Here is a 26,849-nt window from a genome sequence, read left to right as displayed (position 1 = left end):
ATGTACTCGGCTATTCGGTCGTTACCGTTAGAAGGATGTGTGGGGGATTACCAAGGGTCACTTGATGGGACCAACTTGCCCGGTGATGCTTGTTTGGTCCTAACATCGGACCCCAAGCCTCGACTCCGGTGGACGGCTGAGCTCCATGAACGTTTTGTCGATGCTGTAACTCAACTCGGCGGCCCTGACAGTTATTTCTCTCTCTCTCTCTCTCTCTGGGTTATCTTTTCCTTTTGCTTTTTAGCAGAAAAAAATGTGATTTTGCTCTGTTTCTTTTTGATTGATTGGGTAATAATAATGTGATATATTAGTGTTAATCAAAGTCCCTTTTTAATAAAATAAAAATTAATCAACTTTTTTGGATTTTGGGTACTTCTAAATATTCAATTCTCTGTAGCTTTTTGTTCTTGAGATTTGGTCATTGAGTTTCTTTGGGGCTTTGATAGCTGTATAATTGTTTTGGCTGATGAGATTGGAATTCAAATTTCTATGTTTTCCGCAAATTTAGTTTCATTTTGATCAGCGATCTAAATTGCGTGTGATTTTAAGATGACACTATTACATCTATATAACTGCCCCTATTCCGATAGGGGACCGCTATTTGAGTCCCTGATTTTGATCTTAGTTTTGGTTGTGGAACTAATAATTGATGTTATGTTTAGTAAGTTGAATTGAAGTGAATAAAGCTGTGTTCTTTGCCTTGTTTTGTATGAAGAAGATATGTTGTTACCATGTTCCTCATATCAGCTTTGACTTTATTGCAAACTACACTTGTTTTCCTTTGTAATCTTTGGTATGGTTTAAGAATCATGTTTTCTATTGCTACTAATATAGTTCGAAACCAAATTATGACATATTTGCATAAACATTAATATTCTTGTGGCCAGGATATGTTTCTGGGGTACTTATCTAGCAATAAAATACGACCCAAAGGACAAAACCCTGTTTCGGAGCCATTAAGTTGAATAATTTTGGTCTGCATACTTACTATAGGAAGACAAATTAAAGCAACTGTGGTTCTTTGCTTGGTCTGGAAGAATATTCTTGGTCTTAGTATTTTTCTTCCATAAAAATTATGCCAAAGGATTAGCGATAATTGTAAGAAATGGTTTTTCGAACATCGTACCCCAATGTTCTTTCCTTCTTTACGACGTATGCATTATTCATTTTAAATCATGCTTAACCACTGCTGAGGAATAGGACTAGCTTGTTAAAAATAGCCAAAAATGCTTCAAGGATACAAGCCTGGTTCCTAGAGAACAACTCTTCTGTAAAGCAGGCTGATCATACATGTTTCTTTGTTTGGAACTCGGAGTTAACTATGTGAAGTGTGAACTAAACCTAGCTGATAATGAAGACATTATACGACTCGGATTTTATGTACCTTCTGTTGTGTCTTCCTTGCTCTAGCATTTTGTTATCATTAAGTTGCAGATCTTGATGTAATGTACTTTTTTTTGTCTCCGTATGCATTGCAGAAGCAACCCCCAAGACTATTATGAGAACAATGGGAGTAAAAGGCCTTACCCTCTATCACTTGAAATCACATCTTCAGGTTTGTTATTACAGCCATCTCATGAATGACCACGATTTAAAGTTGTTCCCTTGTTATATTGGTGCTTTCATGCCTTTGCTCCCGGGGTTTCTATATCAAAGATAGATCCTAATTTACTATTTATTGCCATAATTAGGAAGCTTAATTTGTGCCTTTCTGTGCACCCATTTATACCTGCATGTATTTTGTTGTTGAAAGGAGCGAGCTTGAGCAATTAAGCTAATTGAAATTCTTATAACTCTATTTTCTATTGTCCTTTATTAAATACCTCGGTTTTTTGTGTGCAGAAATACAGACTAGGAAAGCAATCTTCCAAGGAATCAACTGATAACTCTAAGGATGGTATGTGTCTGGGTGAACAAATAGATGCCAGACAACAGCTATCCTCTTAATTGACTATTAATGAGATGTTTCGTTGGCATTTCAGCTTCTTTGGTTGCGGAAAGGCAGGACACTGGCTCATCTACGACAGCGTCATCGAGAATGGTTGCACAAGATGCGAATGAGTATGTTGTTTTTGCTCTTGTTTGAAGATCTTGTTAGTTTCTTTTTTTGAATTCCAGATGAATGATGGATTTCATCTTCCGAACAGTGGTTACCAGGTTACCGAAGCTCTTCGAGTGCAAATGGAAGTTCAACGTAAACTACATGAACAGTTGGAGGTTGGTTAATTCTTGATATCTATATGCTAGCCAATAAAGTTATTTCCAAAAATTCCACTTGCTGATGCTAAAAAGTTCAGAATACTTATGGTTTCACCTGGCAGGTACAACGTCGTCTTCAACTCCGAATCGAAGCACAAGGCAAATACCTACAGTCGATACTGGATAAAGCCTGTAAAGCTCTGAACAATCAGGCTGCTACTTCTGCCGGTCTAGAAGCAGCCAGAGATGAGCTTTCCGAACTGGCTATCAAGGTTTCGAACGATTGTCAAGGGATGACCCCTCTCGATAATATAAAATTGCCTTCCTTGTCAGAACTAGCTGCAGCTTTAGAGAACAAACCTGCTTCCAATATGCCGGCTCGAATTGGTGACTGCTCTGTTGAAAGCTGCTTGACTGGAAGCCCTTTGTCGCCAATGGGTGTCGGTTCACAAGTCGTTACAATGAAAAGGCCGAGGTCCCCATTCGGTGTTGGAGACCCTTTTCCCTTAGGTGGAAACATAAGGCAAGAAATAGAATGGGTGATGCCTAATATTAGTTGAGTTGCAGGACATTTCCCTCTTAGAAATGGTACTTTCCCTCTTGTTAGCTGTATTATCCATGGTCTGCATATTCTAGGGGCAGATCCTTTTGAATATGGGGTTACATGTAAACCTTGAAATTGCCTCCCCTCGAACAAATCGATCCGAACATTACTTTAAAAGTAAACATACATGATGTATCCGACTTTTCCATTAAAGTTTTTTTTTTATCATTACCTCTTCCAGCTTTTAAAGGGGAACACATGATCCAACTGGATTAACCCTGAGTTCATTGAGGCTAGGTACACTAAGCATCGTTACGCAGTGAGCGACTAGAGTATTATTTGAATTCCATGTTGTGGTTGAATGGTGATAGCAGATACCGGTGAGGGTACATAGGCAGGGGAGAGGGTGATGGTGTAGCGTTGCAGAATCATGGAAAGATCAATCTTAGTTTCCGCAGTTGCAAAGTTCATAACAATGCATGCTCGAGGTCCAAACCCGAAGGGAAAAAATGCACCCCCATTGTATTTGGTAGCATTGGCAACACCTGCAAATCTCTCTGGTTTAAAAAGATGCACATCATCTCCCCATTGTCGGGGGTCATGGTGAAGTGCAGCAGTTGCAACAAGAAGATCTATACTAGCAGCCAAGACTAGCTTTCTGATTCGAATTTCTCTTCGAACTCTTCTCATTAGGCCATTTGCAGGGCCATACAATCTTAAAGTTTCATTAATGATCATGGTCATCTGTTTGCAGAACAAGAATATATCAGATTAAATCACATAATTTAATGTACTAAACATTAGTACTTACAGTTTTAAGCTTAGATATATCAACCACCTCTCTTCTTGCTTTCTCTTGCCAATCTCCATGGACTGCTAAATGCAGGATTGTCCAGGCTAATAAGGAATTAACCTTTTCCTGTCCGGTAACGTATAATGTTCTACATTTATCTACCAAATCTTCCAGTGAAAGTCTGTTTTTTCTCGTCTCAATTATGGTAGGCGTTTACAAGTAATCCGAGAAAATCATTGCCAAAGTTATCGGCTTCTCGGCTCACAACTTTTTCTTCTCTTTTCTTAACAAGCTTCATCGCACAATCTTTTATTTCTTCTGCAAGGTCTTCCGACTCTTGCAAATCCGCAGGTTTCCATAACTTGCTGTTCAAGCAAATCAAAGCATATAAAGGGGGGAAAACTAAAGTCAGGGATTAATTAAGCTTAGAGGGAACATATTTGATGAAAGGAATTCTGGTCTTGAAAAGATTTCGACTCATAATTATCGACAGCTTGTTCAACATGGTGAAAATCTTATCCCCTTCCAAGTAACTGCTACCTATATCACTTCCGATATCAATAATCGAAATTCATGGAACACTTCGATCTCCTTACCTCCTCAGTCTTTCCACTTTTCTAACATTGTTTCAACACTGTCAATTAGTGCTGGGGTCATGTTCTGTCCATACAATCCTCCAGTATGTAAACAACAACATAAGGTTTAGCCATGTATAATTCTTCTACATTCATATATTTCAAGGCTTTTAACCTTGAAGCTTTCTCCATGGAAAGCGTAATTGGCCAGTTTTCGATGCTTCATCCATTTTTCGCCCTCGATAAACACAAGTCCTTTCCCTAGGAGCTTGCTGAGGTAAATATTAGGCTTCCTTTTCGGAAAAGTTTCACTATTTCTCAGAACTTCTTTGACTAGTTCAGGTTCTGAAATCACAAGTTCAGCTCGAGCACCGTTCCAATAAAGATAATTCTTCCCCAAAAAATTATCAATCTTTCCTTAGAACAAGAAGTAAGAAATGAGTGGAAAACATGCATCGCGTATGCGTCGATCCAGGTGCATATATGTGGCTACACTCTGGGAAATATACAATCATTCAAGGCCAGGGGTTTGCTGAATGCTTCCTTCCACATTTTGACAACTTTGTTGTTTCCATGGATGAATCTATAAGGAAGTCCTTTGATTCCCTGCATATTGATGATATGCTGTATACGGAGAGGTATCCACAAGTAATCGTAGATGAAATTCATTAAAGCTATGAGGAAGAAACAACATGGGATAAGAATTACAAGCTCCATCGAGGCAATCGGTTTTCTTCTATTAACAACGGATCAAGAGGTTACTTTTTGTAAGCTGTGGTCAGTGTATTTCAACAAAAGAGAACGAAACGTTTTCGACATAATTAAGAGAAACAGTTTCTAAACCATTTATCAGATTAACAAAACTTACAATTACTCTTGTTTCATTCTTTAAGTAATGAAAAAAATCAATGCTTAAGTTATGTTTAATAAGTTGACGGAAACAATAGAAAAGAAAAGTTAAGCATTTATTGATTGCATAGCTAGTACAAATTATACACTGAACATGCATTCTTTCTATTGATTGCTTGCTTTACCGTTTTGGGAATTAAAAGTTGCTTGCATTTCTTTACCATGTCCTTAGCTACTGTGTACTCTGAGCATCATCGTGCAGTGACTCGAGTATTATTTGAATTCCATGTTTCGGTTGAACGGTGATAGCTGATATTGGTGAGTGGACATAGGCAGGGGAGAGGGTGAAGGAGTAGCGTTGTAGAATCATCGAGAGAGCAGTTTTTGTTTCAGTTATTCCAAAACTCATGCCAGCGCAAGATCGAGGTCCCAATCCGAAGGGAAAGAATGCACCCGCATTATAATTGGTAGCTTTGGCAATACCTTCTGCAAATCTCTCTGGTCTAAAAAGATGCACATCATCTCCCCATAGTTGAGGGTCATGATGAACTGCAACATTTAGAGACATAAGATCTATATTAGCAGGCAAGACTAGCTTTCCCAACCGAACTTCTCTTCCAACTTTTCTCATCAGGCCATTTGATAGACCATACAATCTTAGAGTTTCGTTAATGATCATCGTCATCTGTTTGCAAAATATGAATATGTCAGATTACATCTCGGACTACAAAAATAACGACTGTAACATCTTGTTGCAGTTCGACAGTTTACTTACAATTTTGAGTTTGGCAAGGCCTGTAGTATGTGGATTTTGGTTACCAAATATGTTAATCACCTGTCTTCTTGCTTTCTCTTGCCAATCTCCATGGATTGCTAAAAGGAAGACTGTCCAGGCAAGCAAAGAATTAACAGTTTCTTGTCCGGCCAAGTAGAATGCTTTGCACTCGTCTACCAAGTCTTCCAATGAAATTCGATTTTTCTTGTCCGAATCATGAAAGGTATTTACAAGCAATCCCAGAAAATCATTGCCAAAGTTATCAGCTTCTCCATTCATAACTTTGTCTTCTCTTTTCTTAACAATCTTCATCACACAATCTCGTATTTCTTTCGCAAGTGCTTCCGACTCCAGCAGATCTGCAGGTTTACGTAACTTGCTATAAAAGCAAACCAAGGTTAGCTATGTATAAAGGAAAAACTAAATCAATAGAATCAGAAACATACTGGAAAAAAGGAATGCTAGTCTTGAAAATATTTCTTTTCATGATTATTGACATCTTGTTCAACATGTCAAAAATCTTCTCCCCTTCCACGTAACTGCTACCGAAAGCTGTTCTCGATATCACTTCCGATGTCAGTACTCTAAACTCTCCGAATACTTCAATCTCTTTACCGTCTTGGCCTTTCCATCTTCCGAGCATTGTTTCAACACTAGCGATTATTGTCGGTGTCATGTTCTGCAACAAACAATCCTCCACTATAATTCCTGAGAATCATAACTACTAGAAGAACAAAGGATTTTACTTTTACCTTTAAGCTTTCTCCATGAAAGACATGATCTGCTAACTTCCTCTTCCTCTCCCACTTTTCGCCCTCGACTAACAGGATTCCATCCCCTAACATATTGTTAAGGTAAACCGTAGGCTTCCTTTTCGGAAAAGCTTTTTCACTGTTTTTCAGAACTTCTCTGATCAATTCAGGATCTGAAATCACGACTTCAGGTCGAACACCGTCCCAAGAAAGATAATTCTTCCCTAAACACATAAACAACAAAAGGGTACATCTTTTCCTAGAACAAGAAGTTAGGAATCACAGTGAAAACATGCATTGATCATACCGTATTTTTCGATCCAGGAACACATATGAGGATGAACTATGGGGAATATGTCATGCGTCAAGCCCGGTGATTTACTCGACGCTTCTTGTCTCATTTTCGCGACTTCTTTGTTGTTTCCCTGAATGAATCTGTAAGGAGGTCCCATAATTCCCTGTGAATTCAGCATACGCTGTATACGGAGAGGTATCCACAAATAATCATAAAGCAACTTCATCAAAGCTATGAAGAACAAAGAACATGGGACAAGAAGAACAAGCTTCATCAAAGCACTCATTCTTCTTCTCTGAATTATGAGTTCTGGTGTTGCCTTAGTGTTTAGATTATGATATCGTCAAGGATTTCAAATTTGATCAAAGACAAATGACCAATGATTTAAATAATGATGGCAATATTAAATTTCTTCCAATTATAAACGTGACACTGTTTAAAGTTACATTTGCAATGACGCAAATGGGTAGGTTTTATATCTCCTTTTACGTAATGCTAATTGAAATATTCATTTTACCCTTTATTTTATTTTTTAATATTTTAGCCCCTAACATTTTATTTTAGGGTAAAAAGTACCATAACATTTGAGAGAATAATCATTTTGTCCCTTATTTTTAGGGCAGTTTAGCTCTCAAAGTTTGATTTTAGGTTAAAAAAGCTTATATTTTAGAACGTTAATCGTGTGTTAATTAATAGTTTTCATCTAGGGAGCTTTTTGCCCCAAAGTGAAACATTAAGGGTCAAAATGCTCCAAAAAAATTTGGGCCAAAGTGACCATTTTAGTAAACATTGGAGGCTATTTTTAGAATTATGCCATTTCCTTTCGGCTCCATAGTTCGAAGAGCATCAATATTTTATTTGGTAAAGTATACAAATGGTCCCTCGATTATAGGACGTTATTTTGTTAAGTTCCGTAACTATTTAAAAGTTACAAAATGATCTTACTATAAGATATTGTTTTGTTGAGTCCTCCGACTATTAAAAGTTACAAAATAATCTCTCCACTATTCATATATTACAAACTCATCCTTTTCTGTTAGAAAATTAGCATTCGTATGGGCTAGACGTTAACTTGTTAACTCGAATATGATAAAATTTGTTCCCAAAATCTTTTGAGTTGTATTTTGTATATCGACTCTCTGTTTACATTATACCGTCAAGTCAATACTTGAAACATGAAGCAACGACAGTACTAGTAGACATCATTAAAAATATGATTTTATCATATTACATTTAGTTAGGGATGGCAAAAAAAACCGAACCCGTCGAGGAAAACCGAAAATCGAATTAAACGGATCGAGTTTGGGGATGATAAACGGGGACGTGGACAGGGAAAACCGAATGTTTTAAATGGGGACGGGGACGGGTTTGGTAATCCCCGCCCCGATTACCTGAATACCCGACCCGATAAATATTAAAAATAATAATTATATATATATATATATAATTTTAATAATTTTAATTTTAATTAAAATATATATATAATATTTATATATTTAATTTAAATATATATACCCAGCCCGATACCCGGCCCGATACCCGTTTAAATAACCGTTTATGCTAAACGGGGATACCCGTTTCCTTGCGGTTTTCCTCAATTATCCGATCGGGATCCCTGTTTAAATCCCTGCGGTTTTTTAAGCGGGGACGTGTACGGATTTTTTAAACGGGAACGGGGACAGGGGAACCAATCCCCGGTCCGAAACCGCCCTGTTGTCATTCCTACATTTAGTAGATTAACATTAAACTTAGACGACTGTCAGTTTTTTAATGGAAAAATATGAGTTTGGAACATATAAATAGTCATATGATTATTTTGTAATTTTTAATAGTCGAACGACTCAACAAAATAACATCCTATAATTAGAGAGTCATTTTATAACTTTAAATAGACGTTATACTCAATAAATTAATACTGTATATTTGTGCACTTTACTCTATTTTATTTATATATGATAGGAAGTATATGTCGAGACATGTTATTATAAAAGTTTAATATCTACTTTAGCACCTCTATTGTAGGGTAATTCTTATTTTGATATTTTTATTATTTTTGGATCAATTAAATCTTTCAATTTTTATTCTGTCGACACCATTACTTGTGGGATGTTTTCCATTAAAAATGTCACTTGCTCAATAAGATTTTGTGGTATAACATTTTGTTACAAAGACTTAAAAAATTAAAAACTTAAATAAAATTATAGACAAATATGAAAAAAAAAGAAATTTATTTTCTTTTCACATGAGGTGATACCTGATTGAACCATGCCATTATTTTTTAATAAAAAATATCAAAAGGGTTAACGGTGCAGACAAAATAAAAATTGAGGGGTTAAGTTGACTAAATAATAATAAAAATGTCAAAACAAAATTACCTTAAAATAGAGGGGCTAAAATACATATTAAACCTATTATGACACTGTTAGCTACGCATTACAAGTTAAAACATTGAATATTATTATTTGTAACGTGCCTTTATTTTATGAGGTGCCTTTATTTTATGAGGTGACCCAATAATAAAATAAAATCTTACGAGATTTTAAATTTGAATTATGTTTGCATATGTGTATATATTAATTAATTAAGAAATTTTTAAACAAATATTATCTTAAAGTTATCTTCAAAATATGTAATAGTAATATCTGACTGCTAGCTTAAAAAATATAAAAAATATATAAAAAATCATTAAATTATATCAAAATAATATTTTTAATTATTAAAATTTTAAAATTATAATATAATCACTTAATTTATAATCAATTATAAAATGATTATTATAGCGTTAATGATTATTAATAAAAAGGATATCATATTTTTTTTTGGTACATTAGGAGAAAACAGAAAATTAAATTCTCAACTCGCTCGTTTCGTTCTTGTCAGCTGCCAACATCGCTTGGATTTCCGTTGGAGGCGAATGCAAAATGGAGAAATGGTCTTCTTGAATGAGCGCCAAAAGGATATCATATTAAATTAATGAACAATATTATATTTTTTTAATTATAAGTAAAATTTCCTTTTAATATTTTTTTTAATAATTTTGAACATTAATTTAAAAAATAATTTGATAGCGTTTAAACAATGTTTTAAGTTCAAATTTATATATATATATATATAAAATTCTTGTTAGAAGACTCACTTACTAAAATTAGATGTATAATATTAGTCAATTTGAATTAGTCAATACTAAGTGTCAAAATCAGAATTACAGTAAAAAATTGTAAAAAGATGATTTTTTTAATATTTTTCATCAATCTCGGTGATGAATAGTAAATCTGAGACAACTTTCAGTTGAGATTATGAAAGTAGTGGAAATCCAATATCTTCTCCATTTATGATTTTAATTACTAATTTTTTATATACATATATATAACATTGAGAGATAATTATTTGCTTAGTTTGTCTCATTTGTTCCATGCTATGAATAGAGGGTAGGGATGAACCGAAGAAATTTGACCGGAGGTAAAATTTTTAAATTAATATATATTTTAGAGATTTTTGTATTTTTTATATTTTAAAATTTTAGAAGTTTGTTTTCTTTGACTTAAAATCTTATGTGTCCTAATAAAAACAAACTAAAATTAAAAAAAAGTTAAGTTCAATTATGACTTTCTCTCCAAATTAACAACCCATACTGTAAATATATATATGTAAACTTTAAATCCTAAACATTATAAAAATTATAATTTCATCACTCACATATCTTAATTTTTTTTTTCAAAAAAAAGTATTATAATTCAATTCAAAAGGAATGCGGGCAGGTGGCAAAGTGCAATGCATTATCTTCTTGATTGTCGGCTTGCTTGAATACGCAGCAAGTTACAATGTAATATAAATATATATAATATCAATTTATTAATATTTAATTAAATAAATATATTTAGAGTATTTTGATTCTAATATTTTATTTTAAAATAAAATAATTTCATAAAAAATATTAGTTGACTGACAATCGATATTCTTAACAAACTACTTATATATATTTAAAATGATGATATATTACGTGTCACACTATTACTCATATATACATCAGATGTATCACATCATCACTTTGAATCTATAGCATATAACATATAATCACTTATATATATGTAATACATGTCAAATTATTACTTTGTACACGTATATCATGTCTTCACTCAGATATATTTTATATATGACATTAAACATTCACATATCATGTGCCACGTTTTCACTTAGATACATGTAACATATATTATGTCATAACTTTAAATATATATTTATCATGTAGATGAAGAGCGTTGATCATTAACCAACCAATATATTTTATTCATCTAGAGTCTATTTAATGTAATTTTTGTCTTTTTTTAATAGAAATTTGATTAAACTGTGATTCTATAAGTTTCTGTTGCATGGATTCAAACATTTCTAATTAATATTTCTTAAAGCAATAAGAATATAGTCTTAAAGGTAGATGAATTATTAAACTAAGTTGAATCCCAAAATCTTAACAACCATGTACATCAAGCATTGTTATTGCCATGACTCGAGTATTACTTGAATTCCATGTTGGGGATGAACGCTGATAATAGGTACTGGTGAGTGGACATAGGCAGGGGAGAGGGTAATGGCGTAGCGTTGTAGAATCATGGATAGAGCTATCTTCGTTTCCGTGGTTGCAAAGGTCATACCGACACAAAACCGAGATCCCAATCCGAAGGGAAAAAACGCAGTCGCATTGTAATCGGTAGCTTTGGCGATCCCATCTGCGAATCTCTCCGGCTTAAAACGATGCACATCATCTCCCCACAGTTGAGGGTCATGGTGAAGTGCAGCGTTTGGAACCAGAATATCTATATTAGCAGGCAAGACTAGCTTTCCCAACTGAACTTCTCTTCCAACTTTTCTCATCATTCCATTCGATGGACCATACAATCTCAGTGTTTCATTGATGATCATGGTCACCTGTTTGCAGAATAGAAACATGTAAGATTACATCGCATTAACATGTTAGATGGTTAGTCAGTTTGCTTACGGTTTTGAGCTTGGCAATGCCTTCGGGATGTGGATTCCGGTTCCCGAATACGTAGATCACCTCGGTTCTTGCTTTCTCTTGCCAATCTCCATGTATCGCTAACAGAAAGATTGTCCAGGAGAGCAAGGAATTAACAGTTGATTGTCCAGCAAAGTAGAATGTTTTGCACTCATCTACCAATTCTTCCAATGAAAGTCGATTTTTCTCGTCCGAATCATGATAGGCATTTACGAGTAATCCCAGAAAATCATCACCGAAGCTATTGGATTCTCCATTCACAACTCTGTCTTCTCTTTTCTCAACAATCTTCATCACACATTCTTGTATTTCCTGTGCAAGTTGTTCCGACTCTAGCAAATCAGCAGGTTTCCATAACTTGCTATAGAAGTAAACCAAGGTCAGCTATATATACTGAAAACGAAGTTGGGATTAACTCAACTTAGAGGGGACAAACCTGATGAAAGGAATTCTAGTCTTGTAAACATTTCGGCTCATGATTATTGATAACTTGTTCAACATGGCGAAAATCTTCTCCCCTTCCAAGTAACTGCTGCCAAAAGCTGTTCTCGATATCACTTCCGATGTCAATAATCTAAACTCTCCGAACACTTCGATCACTTTACCTTCTTGGCCTTTCCATTTTCCGAGCATCGTTTCGACGCTAGCAATTACTGCTGGAGTCATGTTCTGCTCAACAATCCCCCAATATATAAGCAGCAATACTCGACTCATTTAATACTCACCTAATATAAGTAACAACATAAGATATTGCAATCACAACATATTTCGAGGGTTTACCTTCAAGTTTTCTCCATGGAAAACGTGGTTGGCCAATTTCCGGTGCTTCACCCATTTTTCACCCTCAACTGTCACAAGCCCGTTCCCTAAGAGCTTGCTAAGGTAAAGTGTAGGCTTCCTTTTCGGAAAAGTTTTTTCAGTGTTTCTTACAACCTCTTTGATCAGTTCAGGTTCTGAAATCACAAGTTCAGCTCGAACACCATTCCAGAAAAGAAAATTCTTCCCTAATCACATAAAAATAACAAAAAGGGTTTTCTTTTCTTAGAACAACAAGTTAGAAATCATGGTGAAAAACATTCATCGACCTTACCATATTTGTTGATCCAGGAGTAAAGATGTGGCTGCACTTTGGGAAATATATCATGCGTCAAGCCCATAGGTTTGCTTAATGCTTCCTTTTTCATTTCGGCAACTTCTTTGTTGTTTCCATGGATGAACCTGTAAGGAGGTCCTTTGATTCCCTGTGAATTCAGCATATGCTGTATACGGAGAGGTATCCACAAGTAATCATAAAGGAACTTGATCAAAGCTATGAGGAAGAAACAACAAGGGACGAGAATTACAAGCTCCATCAAGGCACTCATTTTTCTTCTCTCAAAGAATACGTCACACATATTACAAGTGTGGGTACGAAACGTGTCAAACTTTTTCATTGACTGTGCCATTCTTGTCAGAATGTTTTATTTTTTTGGTCTTACAAGTGTCGGTATAAGCTGCTTTAGGAGGCTGTACGTGTAGAGTGATTATGGCATTAACGGTCCATTACTTTTCATCTTTATAAATCTTCATTATGAACAACTAATCATTATTCAAAAGCCACAATCAATAAGTCTTTTAAATAAGTATAGTCAAAAAAGTTAAAATTTGGAGTAAATTGCATTAAATTATAATTTAATTTTAAGTTTTTGTACTATTCATGCTATTAAATCTTTGATTATAACATAAAATTTAATTCTAGTTATATTATTGGATTTACAACAGTTATCGACGTAGATACTCTACCATAATAATATTATTTTCTTTGACAAATTCTAAACTTAATCATAATAATACCTAGAGGATAGAGAAAAGAGATCTAGGACTAGGAGAAGGAAGGAAAGTGTTTTTAGTGGGTCTAGAACCCTAAGAAAATTTGAGAGAACAAATAGGGATAAAGTTAGGATTAAACTATGAGTGGACAAGTTGTTTAACTTTAAAATAAATAGGATTTAAAAAAATAATTAAACCACAAAAATTAAGAGATTAAAGATTTAATTTCACTCATTTTAAAATTCAAAAGTCTTAAAAAGTAATTAAACAGATAAATTTAGGGTCAACGTTTAATTTCATTAATTTTAAAACTGAAAATGCCCTAAACAATAATTATATCAAAAAATTTTGAGATGGACAATGATTTAATTGTAATAGTTTCAAAACTACCAGTGACTTAAAATGTAATTATACCTTCAAAGTTGGGGGTGTCATTGCGCTACCTATAATATAAAACACAGATGAGCACAAAGACAGCTTAGTCAAGCGGCCAAATATGCTTGATCAACATAATAATGTTAATTTGATATAGCCAAATAAGCAAAAGTAATATTATTCTGAACAATATTTTCTTAAAGCTATAAGAAGATTAATTCTTTTAAACAAGGATAACTAGTATCACGGGCTTAAACCCAAGTCAGCTACTGTGTACTTCAAGCATCGTTGTTGTGCAGTGACTCGAGTATTACTTGAATTCCATGTTGTGGTTGAAGGGTGATAATAGGCATTGGTGAGTGGACATAGGCAGGGGAAAGGGTAATGGCGTAGTGTTGTAGAATCATGGAGAGAGCAATCTTCGTTTCCGTGGTTGCAAAGGTCATACCAACACAAGATCGAGGCCCCAATCCAAAGGGAAAATATGCAGCAGCATTGCATTTGGTAGCTTTAGCAATCCCTTCTGCAAATCTCTCTGGTTTAAACAGATGCACATCATCTCCCCAGAAATGAGGGTCATGGTGAAGTGCAATATTTGGCACCAGAAGATCTATATTAGCAGGCAAGACCACCTTTCCCAACTGAACTTCTCTTTCAACTCCTCTTACCAAGCCATTCGGTGGACTGTACAACCGCAGTGTTTCGTTAATGATCATGGTGATCTGTTTTGCAGAATAGAAACATGTGAATTTGTATCACAACTTCTCGTATACACTAATTTTAGATTGTTGGATAGTTTGCTTACTGTTTTGAGTTTTGTGATGCCTTCAGGATGTGGATTTTGGTTACCAAATATGTTAATCACCTCTCTTCTTGTCTTTCTTGCCAATCTCCATGGATTGCTAAAAGCAAGACTGTCCAGGCGAGCAAGGAATTAACAGTTTCTTGTCCAGCGAAGTAGAATGTTTTGCACTCATCTACCAAGTCTTCCCATGAAAGCTTCTTTTTCTCGTTCAAATCTTGGTAAGCTTTTACAAGTAATCCCAGAAAATCATTGCCGAAGCTATCAGCTTCTCCATTCACAACTTTGTCTTCTCTTTTCTTAACAATCTTCATCACACAATCTTGTATCTCTTTTGCAAGTTTTTCTGACTCCAATAAATCAGCAGATTTCCATAACTTGCTATAGAAGCAAACCGATGTTATTTAAAACGAAAAAGCAAAACTAGGGGATTTAGTTAAGCTTGGAGAGAACATACTTGATGAATGGGATTCCGGTATTGAAAATATTTCGGCCCACAATTATGGATAACTTGTTCAACAAGGCAAAAATCTTCTCCCCTTCCAAGTAACTGCTACCAAAAGCTGTTCTCGATATCACCTCTGAAGTTAATAATCTGAACTCTTGGAACACTTCGATCTCTTTACCTTATTGGCCTTTCCACTTTTCTAGCATGGTTTCAACGGTAGCAACTACGGCTGGAGTCATATTCTGCTCAAATAATGCTTCAATATGTAAGCAACAACATAAGATTTAGCCAAGTTTGGAAATAGTATTACTGCAAAAGCCGCTGACTGGAAATAAGTTAATGAATTAAAATAAAAGATTGATCGTGTCAAAGAAGAACTAGTGTCTTAGAAACAAAGTAAATTTGCCAAAATTTTGCACTTTTCTATGTATTCCGAGGCTTTACCTTTAGGCTTTCCCCATGGAAAGCGTTATTCGACAACTTCCTGTGCTTCACCCATTTTTCCCCTTCAATAAACACAAGCCCGTTCCCAAATAGCTTGCTGACATAAAACGATGGCTTGGCTTTCGGAAAAGCTTTTTCACTATTTCTCATAACCTCTTTGACTAGTTCAGGTTCTGAAATCACCAGTTCAGCTCGATTTCCATTCCAACAAAGATAATTCTTCCCTAATCAAGTAAACAAAAAAAGGGTCAGTCAATCTTATAATAGAGCTACAAGTTTGAAATTATAGTTAAAAAAAAGTATATGCATCGATCTTACCATATCTGTTGATCCAGGAGTAAATATGTGGCTGCACTCTGGGAAATATTTCATCTGTTGAGCCCATGCTTTTGCTTAATGCTTCCTTTCTCATACTGGTAACTTCTTTGTTGTTTCCGTGGATGAATCTGTAAGGAGGTCCTTTGATTCCCTGTGAATTCAGCATATTCTGTATACGGGGAGGCCTCCACAAGTAATCATAAAGGAAATTGATTAAAGCTATGAGGAAGAAAGCACATGGGACAAGAACTACAAGCTTCATCAAGGCACTCATTTTTCTTCTGCTAACAATGAATTCAGATGTAAAACTGAAGGGTTTTTCATAAATTATATTCACATATATAACAACGCATATGCCAGACATATTATTATAAGATAAAATTATATATCAACCTCTATTACGTCTTATAACTAACGAGGAGGATTAAAATAACCATATAATGATTACTCAAGTGTCTGGTTATTATCGGATTTATTATGTGGTTAATGTATTCAAAATGAAATTTAAACATTTAATTTTCAATTAAATTAGTAACTTTTTTAATAAATTATATAAAAATATAAAATTTTCCAAAATCACAATCTCACTCATCAGTCAACACTCTATCCATTGATGACAATCATAATAAAGGACCCATCTGCTTTGAAGAGCATCGAAATTAGACATGAAGCATATGTCACGCATATTATTATAAGCCAAAAATACATCAACTTCTATTCGCCCTATAACTACCGAGCAGGATTAAAATAACCATATAGTTGCATCAAAATAAATAAATAATCATACAGTGATTATTAAATACTTTTATCCAGTGACAGAAGATGCTAGAGATTCGTAATGCAATGCCTCTTAAAAAGTTGACAAATTATAGTTTAGACCTTTCATTTTTTTGAAAATATTTAATTTGGTCCCTAAAATTTTTTTAGAAAGTCATATTAATTTTTTTTGAATATTCTTAATTTAAATCCCTGCCATAATTTTTAAAAATTCTCATTAACCCTCTCAAAATTTAAAACTTTTTAGTTATACCCACTTTATTTTGAAAAAATATAAACTGAATCCTTCAAAACTTTTAAAAACTTTAATTTAAACTTTTAACTTTTTTAAAATTTTAAATTGACCCCAAAACTCAATAATTAAGTTCCGCCACTGCTATGATCTTTGCCAAAATACAATGTGTTACTTGTTGTTCATTTTCAAGTTCCAAGTAAACATTTATTTTTATATTTGATTATGATTAAATAAATTAATTCAGTGAATCAAATTTGGCCAACATATTCTCTTGGGCCTCAAATAAATTTAGTTAATTAAGTCAAATTAATTTACATGTCTAAAACATTATAAAATTTTTTACTGTTTCATTTGGAAATTATTAATTTGTACGTCTTAGTTTATTTTCAATCTAGATTAATTAATTTTTTAGCAAAGCAAGCAATAATAAAATAAAATGTAATAAACGGATCAGGAAAAATAGACATGACCGAAATCTAGACCCAAGCCCACAGGCCTATCCAGTATGCCCCTTTTATTAGGTAAGTAAAATTCGACTAAAAATAAATAGTTATTGCATCATATCTCCTCAAATTATGATTTTCATTTTGAATTGGTCCCTAAACTTTTAAATATTCCAATTTAATACCTAAATTATTATTATCATTCTAAATCAGTCATCTATATTTTGAACATTTCAATTCCATCCCCAAACTACAACCTTCATTCTAAAATGATCTCCAAATCATGATAGGCATTAACTCAAAAATCATTGTTGTCGAATCTATTTGCTTCTCAATTCAAATATCTGCCTTCTTTTTATTAACAATGTATTTCTTTTGTAAGTTTGTTATTGAAGTGTTTTGAAATAACGTCCAATAAACAATGCCAAAACAATAAGATCAAAAATAAAAACGCCAAGTTTGTAAAGAGAGAAATTCATTACAATATCAAAATTATAGCAAGGAAAATTATTCACTATAATGCCAAGACTTCACGTGGATTCTAACGTTTCGTCTTACAATAATTTTAATAGTTCCCAAAAACGATCAATATCTCCAGAAAACACAGTAACCATAATGCACATCTCTTGTGGATTCACATCTCCTTGACACAGTTTTATCATTTATAAGAAAAAAAAACTATAAATTTATCAACAAGTATTAGAAAATAACATTCTTCATTTATTGATTGCATGTTTTACCATCTTGGAAATTAGCAGCTGCTTACATTTCTTTCTGTATAAAGGAGGACAAAGCTTCATAATACGAAGATGATGCGAATGCTAAAACCCCACATACACTTAATATTATCTAGTAAAGGTGAATATATGGACCGACTGAGCTGAACCCCGAGTCCTTAGCTGCTCTGTACTTTAAGCTTCGTTCTGAAGTGACTCAAGTATTATTTGAATTCCATGTTGAGGTTGAAGGGAGATAATAGTCATTGGTGAGTGGACGTAGGCAGGGGAAAGGGTAAATGTGTAGCATTGTAGAATCATGGAGAGAGCAATCTTGGTTTCTGTGAGTGCAAAGGTCATACCAACACAAGATCGAGGTCCCAATCCAAACGGAAAAAATGATGCCGCGTTGTATTTGGTAGCTCTGCCAATCCCTTCTACAAATCTCTCTGGTTTAAACAGATGTACGTCATCTCCCCACAAATGAGGGTCATGGTGAAGTGCCATATTTGTAACGACAAGATCTATATTTGCAGGCAACACTAGCTTTCCCAACTGAACTTCTCTTGCAACTTCTCTTACTAACAAAGTCAATGGAGCGTACAGTCTTAGAGTTTCATTAATGATCATGGTCATCTGTTTGCAGAATAGAAATATGTGATGAATATCAACAGAAATAGCTGAAGCTGCAAAATAGTGACTGTAACATCTGTTGCAGTCGCTATTTAAATCTGTATCATACACTAATTTTAAATGGTTAAATAGTTTGCTTACTGTTTTGAGTTTTGCGATGCCTTCAGGATGTGGATTTTGGTTACCAAATATCTGAATCACCTCTCTTCTTGCCTTTTCCTGCCAATCTCCATGGATTGCTAAAAGGAAGACCGTCCAGGCAAGCAAGGAACTAACAGTTTCTTGTCCAGCCAAGTAGAATGTTTTGCACTCACCTACCAAGTCTTCCAATGAAAGCCTGTTCTTCTGGTCCAAATCATGAAAGGCATTTACAAGTAATCCCAGAAAATCATTGCCGAACCTATCAGCTTCTCCATTCAAAACTTTGTCTTCTCTTTTCTTAACAATCTTCACCACACAATCTTGTATTTCTTTTGCAAGCTTTTCTGACTCTAACAAATCAGCAGGTTTCCATAACTTGCTAGACAAGTAAACCAAGGTCAGCTATATATATGAAAAAAAATCCCATGGAGATTAACAACCTAAAATTTTGCATTCAGAAAATAGTTAATCAAGGCAAAACTCAAGGATCAGTTAAGATTTGAGGGAACATACTTGATGAAAGGAATTCTGGTATTGTAAGCATTTCGAATCATAATTATTGACAACTTGTTCAAAATGGCAAAAATCTTCTCCCCTTCCAAGTAACTGCTACCGAAAGCTGTTCTCGATATCACTTCTGAACTTAATAATTTGAATTCTTGGGACACTTCGATCTCTTTTCCTTCTTGACCTTTCCATTTTTCTAACATTGTTTCAACGCTAGCGATTACCGCCGGTATCATTTTCTGCCAAAATAATCCTCCAATAAGTAAGCAACAAAAAAACATAAGGTTTAGTCAAAAATATATTTGCAGGCTTTACCTTTAGGCTTTCCCCATGAAAAACGTAATTTGCCAGCTTCCTCTGTCTCACCCATTTTTCACCATCAATTAAAGCAAGCCCGTTCCCCGATAGGTTTCTATGATAAATTGAAGGCTTCCTATTTGGATAAACCTTTTCATTATTTTGTAAAACTTCTTTTACTAGTTCAGGTTCTGAAAGCACAAATTGAGCTCTAACGCCATTCCAATAAAGATAATTCTTCCCTAACCGCATAAAGAAACAAAATGGTCAATTTTTTCATGGAGGTAGAAGTTAGAAAACATTTTGCATCGATCTTACCGTATCTGTTGATCCAGGAGTAATGATGTGGCTGCACTATGGGAAATAACTCATGCGTCAAGCCCATATGTTTGCTTAATGCTTCCTTTTTCATTTGAATAACTTCTTTGTTGTTTCCATGGATGAATCTGTAAGGAGGTCCTTTGATTCCCTGTGAATTCAGCATATGCTGTATACGGAGAGGCCTCCACAAGTAATCATAAAGGAACTTTATTATTGCTACGAGGAAGAAAGAACATGGCACAAGAATAACGAGTTCCATCAAGGCACTCAGTTTTCTTCTGTTGGAAATGAAATCAGATGTTGCTTTAGTATTTGTGTTGTGAATTCAGATGTTACATGGAACTTTATTATTGCTATGAGGAAGAAAGAACAGTTGACTTATGATTTCCTGTTTTCTTCCATTTGTCGTGTTTGAAGCTACATTGTATTTTAAACTGGATGGCAATCTTAGTATAAATGAACAAGGATTCAAATAATAGATGATATCACTTCTTATTTTAATAATTAACTCAGATCCTTTTGGGTGGTTTGAAGAGCATCGAAATTAGGTAGGAAGTATCTGTTAGACATCATTATAAATCAGAACATCAATGTCCATTTGGCGTACAACTATTAAGGAGGATTAAATTAATCATATAGTGATTATCATAGTTAACTCTGATCATGTCCTTTTAATTATAATCAAAATAATAATAAATTATGCATCTGCCTCGATGAGCATCGAAATTAGCCATGAAGCATATGTCAGGCACTTCATTATTATAAGCAAAAATACAAATAATCTATTACGACATTCGTAATATCTCGAAACTCGGTCTAAAAGTTTGTATAAATAAATCAGACTTTGAAATTAATAAATGTTTAAATTCGGGAATTAATTATATGAAATGCAAGTTGAAAGGATTTAATTGAATCTAGATCTGAAATTCAGAGGACTGAATTGAATGAAATCATAATCTAGTCGCTCAATTGAAATATTTTCATGGATTTGTGACTATATTGAATACGTATGAAAGTTAGAAGTTTAATCTGAAAAACCTAAGATTGAGACGTATCGTGTAAATTTCCCAAACCCCAACATGAGGATCTCTTTGATCAACTTCTGGATCTCCTTTTAATTACCAGCCATTGTTGTGCTTAGTAAAAAGTTATGAATCTCTTTAACTTGCCTTTTGCTCGTAGGATGGAGTTTAAGATTTCCTTTGATGTTCGTGTGTGAATAGTGTTACCGTGAGTAGTGGACCTTTGAGGTTTGTTGGGCCTCAATTGAACTTAAAAAAAAAAGAATTTTTATGAGAGCTTAAACGTTGAAGGACTAAAAGAATAATTAACTCATTAAAGAATTTAATACCTGATATGGAGGAGATTTTGGTGATGTCACTGTGATCTTATTTGAGAAAGAAAGGGGTTAGCCTTCACGCGCTTCCTTTTTTTCCTTCTTTTTTTCTTCTTCATTTTTCTTCCCCTAAAGCTTGAACTCTTCCTTTGGGCAACTAAGAAGTAGATTTAAGAATAACCTCCATAAATTTATGGGCTTCAAAATAAGATCTATATTGACAATTTTTAGGACATGAGGTTTGGAAGGATTTAGTGAGGGTTTTGGCAAGCAAGCCCAAAATCAAATGTGTTTGGAGTTAACTCATGTTATTAAATTCGTCTTTAGTATTTATTTTATCCTTTTTGAACGATTAAAAATCATTTTCAGACGCAGATCGATTCAAAATGGTCAAGATAAAATCTTATAATTGGGAGGTCAACAAAAAAAATCATTTTGGTTGTGTTTGACTAAAAAGGAGCAAGGAGAACCCTCAAGGGTTAGAGGCAAACCTTTGCTTGGTGAACTTTGATCATGGTTATCATAAAGATGATGCCTTGCAGTAGAATGTTGCTTGAAAGTATATTTTATTAGCTACGGATCCAAAAATTTAAAAATAAGGGTCTAAATTTTAATACTCTTTTGTTTTCTGACAAAATGGGTATGCAAATTTTCTTATTTTTTCTACTCTTATTATATTGAATTATATTTAATAATTTATCCAAAATAATAGGAGTCGAGTGCATCTGCCGAGTACTTTCTGTATGTTACATGGTTATGACTTGAAATGTTTGATTGGGTGTTTAACATAGGATATTTAGATGATAAATGATCCTATAAGACCCTTGTGAACTTTAGAAATATTGTTTGGCCTAAATTTAGATGATAAATAATCCTATAAGACCCTTGGAAACTTTAGAAATAATGTTTGGCCTAGCTGATAATATATAGAGGGGATTTGAATGCGGTTTTTAAGCCTTAGAAATCATTTTTTAGGTTTTAGAATCGATATCGTTTATGCACTGTCGATATCGGATGAATGCGTGTAGAAATATAGGCAAGTTTGACCTTTAGTATTGATATTGTTCTTTACAATATCAAAATTTTTAATAGGGTATTGATACAAGGGTATGTGTCGGTATCAAGGAGATATATTCGAATATCGAAGCTGAGGTTGGTATTAGCACTTATGGTGAGCATCGATAATAGCATAATGATATCGGCACCTAATTAATTTCTTGAACTTCGAGGCTTAAATTGATATTGGTATTCTAGACAAGTATCAATACTCACAAGGGTAGTATCGATACTTATTTTATGTTAAGTCACTTCGATCCTTATTTTGGCATTGATAGAGAGGGATGATATTGATATTTCAAATTGGGTATCAACACCTAAGAGAGAGTATCGATACTAATAGGTAGTTTTAGGCTAGGAGTCTTGTTGGTTTAGGACATGAGTGTATATGTCCGATTGAGCTTAATATTTTTTTTCAAAAAAAAAAGTTGAGCTTAATACGGGGTATTAATTTCCTTGATTGAAAATACTCTATCGAGAGTAAAATATGTTATTTTCGAAATTGGACTAAGTGATAACTATGGTTGGCCTAAAGACAAGATTTAGGTTTATGGGTTTAGGACCCAATGGGTGACCTTAGTGGTATGAGTAGACATTGCCAACCATTGTTGGCTTTTGGCACCCGACATTAATTGCCTGCGTTATCTGCCAACTTCGCCCAAATAAACCCTCATCCAGTATCACCACGTCGCTATCCGAAATGTATTCTGAAAATGATCAAACAAGAGACAGTGATGTTTCAGTTTATAAGTGCATGTCTGACATATGCTTACTAACTAATTTTATGCTCTTCGAACTACCCAAAATAAAACAAGAGACCTACACATTTTTAAAAATTCGATATTTAATATTAACGAAAATTAAAATAATATATCCTTTGTCAATACATCAACAGTGTACATTTCATTCTTTATAGAGGAGGACGAAGCTTCAGAATAAGAAAAGGTTGTGAATGCTGAAAACCCCATGCACATAATCTTAATATATATGGACCGAGTTGAACCACTAGTCCTTAGCTGCTCTGTACTTTAAGCATCCTTATTCAGTGACTCAAGTATTATTTGAATTCCATGTTGTGGTCGAAGGGTGATAATACTCATTGGTGAGTGGACATAGGCAGGGGAAAGGGTAAATGTGTAGCATTGTAGAATCATGGAGAGAGCAAACTTGGTTTCTGTGAGTGAAAAGGTCATACCAACACAAGATCGAGGTCCCAATCCAAACGGAAAAAATGATGCCGCGTTGTATTTGGTAGCTCTGCCTATCCCTTCTGCAAATCTCTCTGGTTTAAACATATGTACGTCATCTCCCCACAAATGAGGGTCATGGTGAAGTGCCATAATTGGAAAAAGAAGATTTACATTTGCAGGCAACACTAGCTTTCCTAACTGAACTTCTCTTGCAACTTCTCTTGCTAACAAAGTCGTTGGACCATAGAGTCTTGGAGTTTCATTAATGATCATGGTGATCTGTTTGCAGAATACAAATATGTGAGATTGTATAAAAAGATTAATGTACTAAACACATGGTAGCATACACCAGGGATTTATATTATGACCTTGTTTTAATTTTTAGGTCGGCAGACGTAGTGTATGTTATGACAATCAGTTGTAGTAAACATTAGTGATGAATATCAACATCTAAATAGCTGAAGCTGCAGAATAGTGACTGTAACATCTGTTGCAATCGCTATTTAAATCTGTATTGTACACTGATTTTAAATGGTTAAATAGTTTGCTTACTGTTTTGAGTTTTGCGATGCCTTCAGGATGTGGATTTTGGTTACCAAGTATCTGAATCACCTCTCTTCTTGCTTTTTCCTGCCAATCTCCATGGATTGCTAAAAGGAAGACTGTCCAGGAAAGCAAGGAATTAACAGTTTCTTGTCCAGAGAAGTAGAATGTTTTGCACTCACCTACCAAGTCTTCCAATGAAAGCCTGTTTTTGTCGTCCAAATCATGAAAGGCATTTACAAGTAATCCCAGAAAATCATTGCCGAAGCTATCAGCTTCTCCATTCACCCATTCACAACTTCGTCTTCTCTTTTCTTAACAATTTTCATCACACAATCTTGTATTTCTTTTGCAAGTTTTTCTGACTCTAACAAATCAGCAGATTTCCATAACTTGCTATACAAGTAAACCAAGAATTAATTATGCATTCAGAAACTTGTTAATCAAGGCAAAACTCAAGGATTAATTAAGCATATAGGGAACATACTTGATAATAGGAATGTTAGTCTTGAAAGCATTTCGGTCCCAAATTATTAACTTGTTCAACATGGCAAAAATCTTCTCCCCTTCCAAGTAAGTGCTACCGAAGGCTGTTCTCGATATCACTTCTGAAGTCAACAATCTGAATTCTTGGAACACATCGATCTCTTTTCCTTCTTCACCTTTCCAGTTTTCTAGCATTGTTTCAACGCTTGCAAGTACTGCCGGTGTCATGTTCTACCCAAATAATCCTCCAATAAGTAAGCAACAAAAAACATAAGGTTTAGTCAAAAATATATTTGCAGACTTTACCTTTAAGCTTTCCCCATGAAAAACGTAATTTGCCAGCTTCCGCTGCCTCACCCATTTTTCACCCTCAGTTGTCACAATCCCGTTCCCCAGTAGCTTGCTAACATAAATTGGAAGCTTCAACTTTGGATAAGCATTTTCATTATTTATCAGAACTTCTTTTACTAGTTCAGGTTCTGAAATCACAAGTTGAGGTCGAACGCCTTTCCAATAAAGATAGTTCTTCCCTAATCACATAAAAGAACAAAATGGTCAATATTTTCATAGAGCTAGAAGTTAGAAGACAATATGCATCGATCTTACCATATCTGTTGATCCAGGAGTAAAGATGTGGCTGCACTTTGGGAAATATATCATGCGCCAAGTCCATAGATTTGCTTAATGCTTCGTTTTTCATTTTGGTAACTTCTTTGTTGTTTCCATGGATGAATCTGTAACGAGGTCCTTTGATTTCCTGTGAATTCAGTAAGTTCTGTATACGGAGAGGTATCCACAAGTAATCATAAAGGAGCTTGATTGATGCTATGAGGAAGAAAGAACATGGGACAAGAATTACAAGCTCCATCAAAACACTCAGTATTCTTCTGTTATCAATGAATTCAGATCCTTTTAGGTGGTTTGAAGAGCATCAAAATTAGGTAGGAAGTATTTGTTCGACATTATTATAAACCAAAACATCAACGTGCATTTGGCGTACCACTAATAAGGAGGATTAAATTCATCAGATCATTTAAGTTTTCTTAATCAATAATAATTATAATCGCAATAATAATAAATTAGGCATGCGCTTCGATAAGCGTCGAAATAAGCCATAAAGCATATGTTAGACATAGTATTATAAGCCAAAAATACATAGCATCTATTACGACTTACAACTAATTAGCACGCTTATAATAAGCATATTAACACTGGGTTAGAGTGTCGACTAGCTGGTCTATGCGGCCTTTGTCGCTTCGCTTGGTTGCGTGGGCGGTTAAATTATCCTAAACACTAAGCTCGGTTGCTTAGAATGACGATGAAGCAAAAACACAAGAGAGATTTGCGGAACAAAAGGAAAATAAGAGAGTTTGGCATAAATACCTGAAGTTTATTCAATAATTTGAAGTATTTATAATGACGTGGGGAGAGCCTCCTTTTATAATGAAATCTTATTACATTCGACGACTTAGATCTAATTACATTAGCAATTAAGATGAGTTCCTTATCCTATCTACAATTACAATCCTACTCTAATTGAAAGACTAGAGTTGGAGTGCAACTCAAACAAGGTACAGGATGCATGGCTTATCATTCTCCAAGGACAAAGTCAAGTTAGGTGGCTTAAACAAGCCCAAAACGCCTCACAAAATCTCTTGGGCAGCTTCAGCACACATGCCTCTGATGCCAACTCGCTGGCCGTGACAACATAGTGATTCTTAAATAGTTTGATCACTGCCAAAATACAATTTCATGTGTTAATTGTTGGAATGTTGGTCCCTTCCAAGTTCCAAGTAAATTTTTATTTTTATATTCGATTTTAATTAATCTAGTGAATCAAATTTGGCTACATATTGTCTTGGACCTCAAATAAAATTTAGTTAATTAAGTACAAATAATTTACATGTCTAAACATCATCTAGTACAAATTTAGCAGATCTACCTCACCCGCGGCCAGGCCAACGACCTCGTCCAACGCTCATAGGGAGGATCTCAAGCTCACTACACAAGAGTTAAACTTGGGTTAGATTTAGCACTAGAGTACCAAACACATTTAAACTTGTAAAAACGGGTGACATGGCTTTACAGATAATTGTAAAACGTTTTCAAAATAGTGTTTTTATTTATGTAGGACTCATTCACAGTCCGGGGTTTAAAAATCAAAAGCTCTTATATCAAC

At 34.5% G+C, this 26,849-nt stretch overlaps 5 protein-coding genes and 2 pseudogenes across 5 annotated transcripts; 1 reads left to right on the top strand and 6 right to left on the bottom strand.

Annotated features, from left to right (window-relative positions):
• Window positions 1–2,925, top strand: LOC120128302 (protein PHR1-LIKE 3-like). The gene is made up of 6 exons (XM_039146005.1): window positions 1–190; window positions 1,479–1,555; window positions 1,843–1,897; window positions 1,983–2,061; window positions 2,148–2,217; window positions 2,322–2,925. Exons 1-6 carry the CDS (start codon window positions 1–3, stop codon window positions 2,757–2,759), a joined length of 909 nt encoding a protein of 302 aa, XP_039001936.1. The 3' UTR covers window positions 2,760–2,925.
• Window positions 2,926–3,070: 145 nt separating this feature from the next.
• Window positions 3,071–4,193, bottom strand: LOC120128365 (cytochrome P450 CYP749A22-like). Its single transcript, XM_039146051.1, has 4 exons — window positions 4,159–4,193; window positions 3,754–3,901; window positions 3,555–3,662; window positions 3,071–3,487 (listed from the first exon to the last, which is right to left on the bottom strand). The coding sequence occupies exons 1-4, from the start codon at window positions 4,191–4,193 to the stop codon at window positions 3,071–3,073; spliced, it is 708 nt and encodes a 235-aa protein (XP_039001982.1).
• An 862-nt stretch (window positions 4,194–5,055) lies between these two features.
• On the bottom strand, window positions 5,056–7,116 carry LOC120128298 (cytochrome P450 CYP749A22-like). Its single transcript, XM_039146002.1, has 5 exons — window positions 6,795–7,116; window positions 6,488–6,711; window positions 6,182–6,414; window positions 5,736–6,114; window positions 5,056–5,645 (listed from the first exon to the last, which is right to left on the bottom strand). Exons 1-5 carry the CDS (start codon window positions 7,066–7,068, stop codon window positions 5,193–5,195), a joined length of 1,563 nt encoding a protein of 520 aa, XP_039001933.1. The 5' UTR covers window positions 7,069–7,116; the 3' UTR covers window positions 5,056–5,192.
• Window positions 7,117–11,215: 4,099 nt separating this feature from the next.
• Window positions 11,216–13,168, bottom strand: LOC120128299 (cytochrome P450 CYP749A22-like). Its single transcript, XM_039146003.1, has 5 exons — window positions 12,884–13,168; window positions 12,574–12,797; window positions 12,230–12,462; window positions 11,776–12,154; window positions 11,216–11,705 (listed from the first exon to the last, which is right to left on the bottom strand). The coding sequence occupies exons 1-5, from the start codon at window positions 13,155–13,157 to the stop codon at window positions 11,274–11,276; spliced, it is 1,542 nt and encodes a 513-aa protein (XP_039001934.1). The 5' UTR covers window positions 13,158–13,168; the 3' UTR covers window positions 11,216–11,273.
• A 1,087-nt stretch (window positions 13,169–14,255) lies between these two features.
• LOC120128303 lies at window positions 14,256–16,287 on the bottom strand (annotated as a pseudogene).
• A 2,003-nt stretch (window positions 16,288–18,290) lies between these two features.
• On the bottom strand, window positions 18,291–20,342 carry LOC120128301 (cytochrome P450 CYP749A22-like). Its single transcript, XM_039146004.1, has 5 exons — window positions 20,057–20,342; window positions 19,757–19,980; window positions 19,448–19,680; window positions 18,935–19,313; window positions 18,291–18,796 (listed from the first exon to the last, which is right to left on the bottom strand). The coding sequence occupies exons 1-5, from the start codon at window positions 20,316–20,318 to the stop codon at window positions 18,356–18,358; spliced, it is 1,539 nt and encodes a 512-aa protein (XP_039001935.1). The 5' UTR covers window positions 20,319–20,342; the 3' UTR covers window positions 18,291–18,355.
• Window positions 18,299–25,577, bottom strand: LOC120128300 (annotated as a pseudogene).
• Window positions 25,578–26,849: the final 1,272 nt, after the last annotated feature.

This window comes from Hibiscus syriacus, unplaced genomic scaffold, assembly GCF_006381635.1.
Source record: "Hibiscus syriacus cultivar Baekdansim isolate YM2019G1 unplaced genomic scaffold, ASM638163v2 tig00110478_pilon, whole genome shotgun sequence".
Classification (NCBI taxonomy): Eukaryota; Viridiplantae; Streptophyta; class Magnoliopsida; order Malvales; family Malvaceae; genus Hibiscus; species Hibiscus syriacus.
This window is presented reverse-complemented; position numbering and strand designations above follow the sequence as displayed.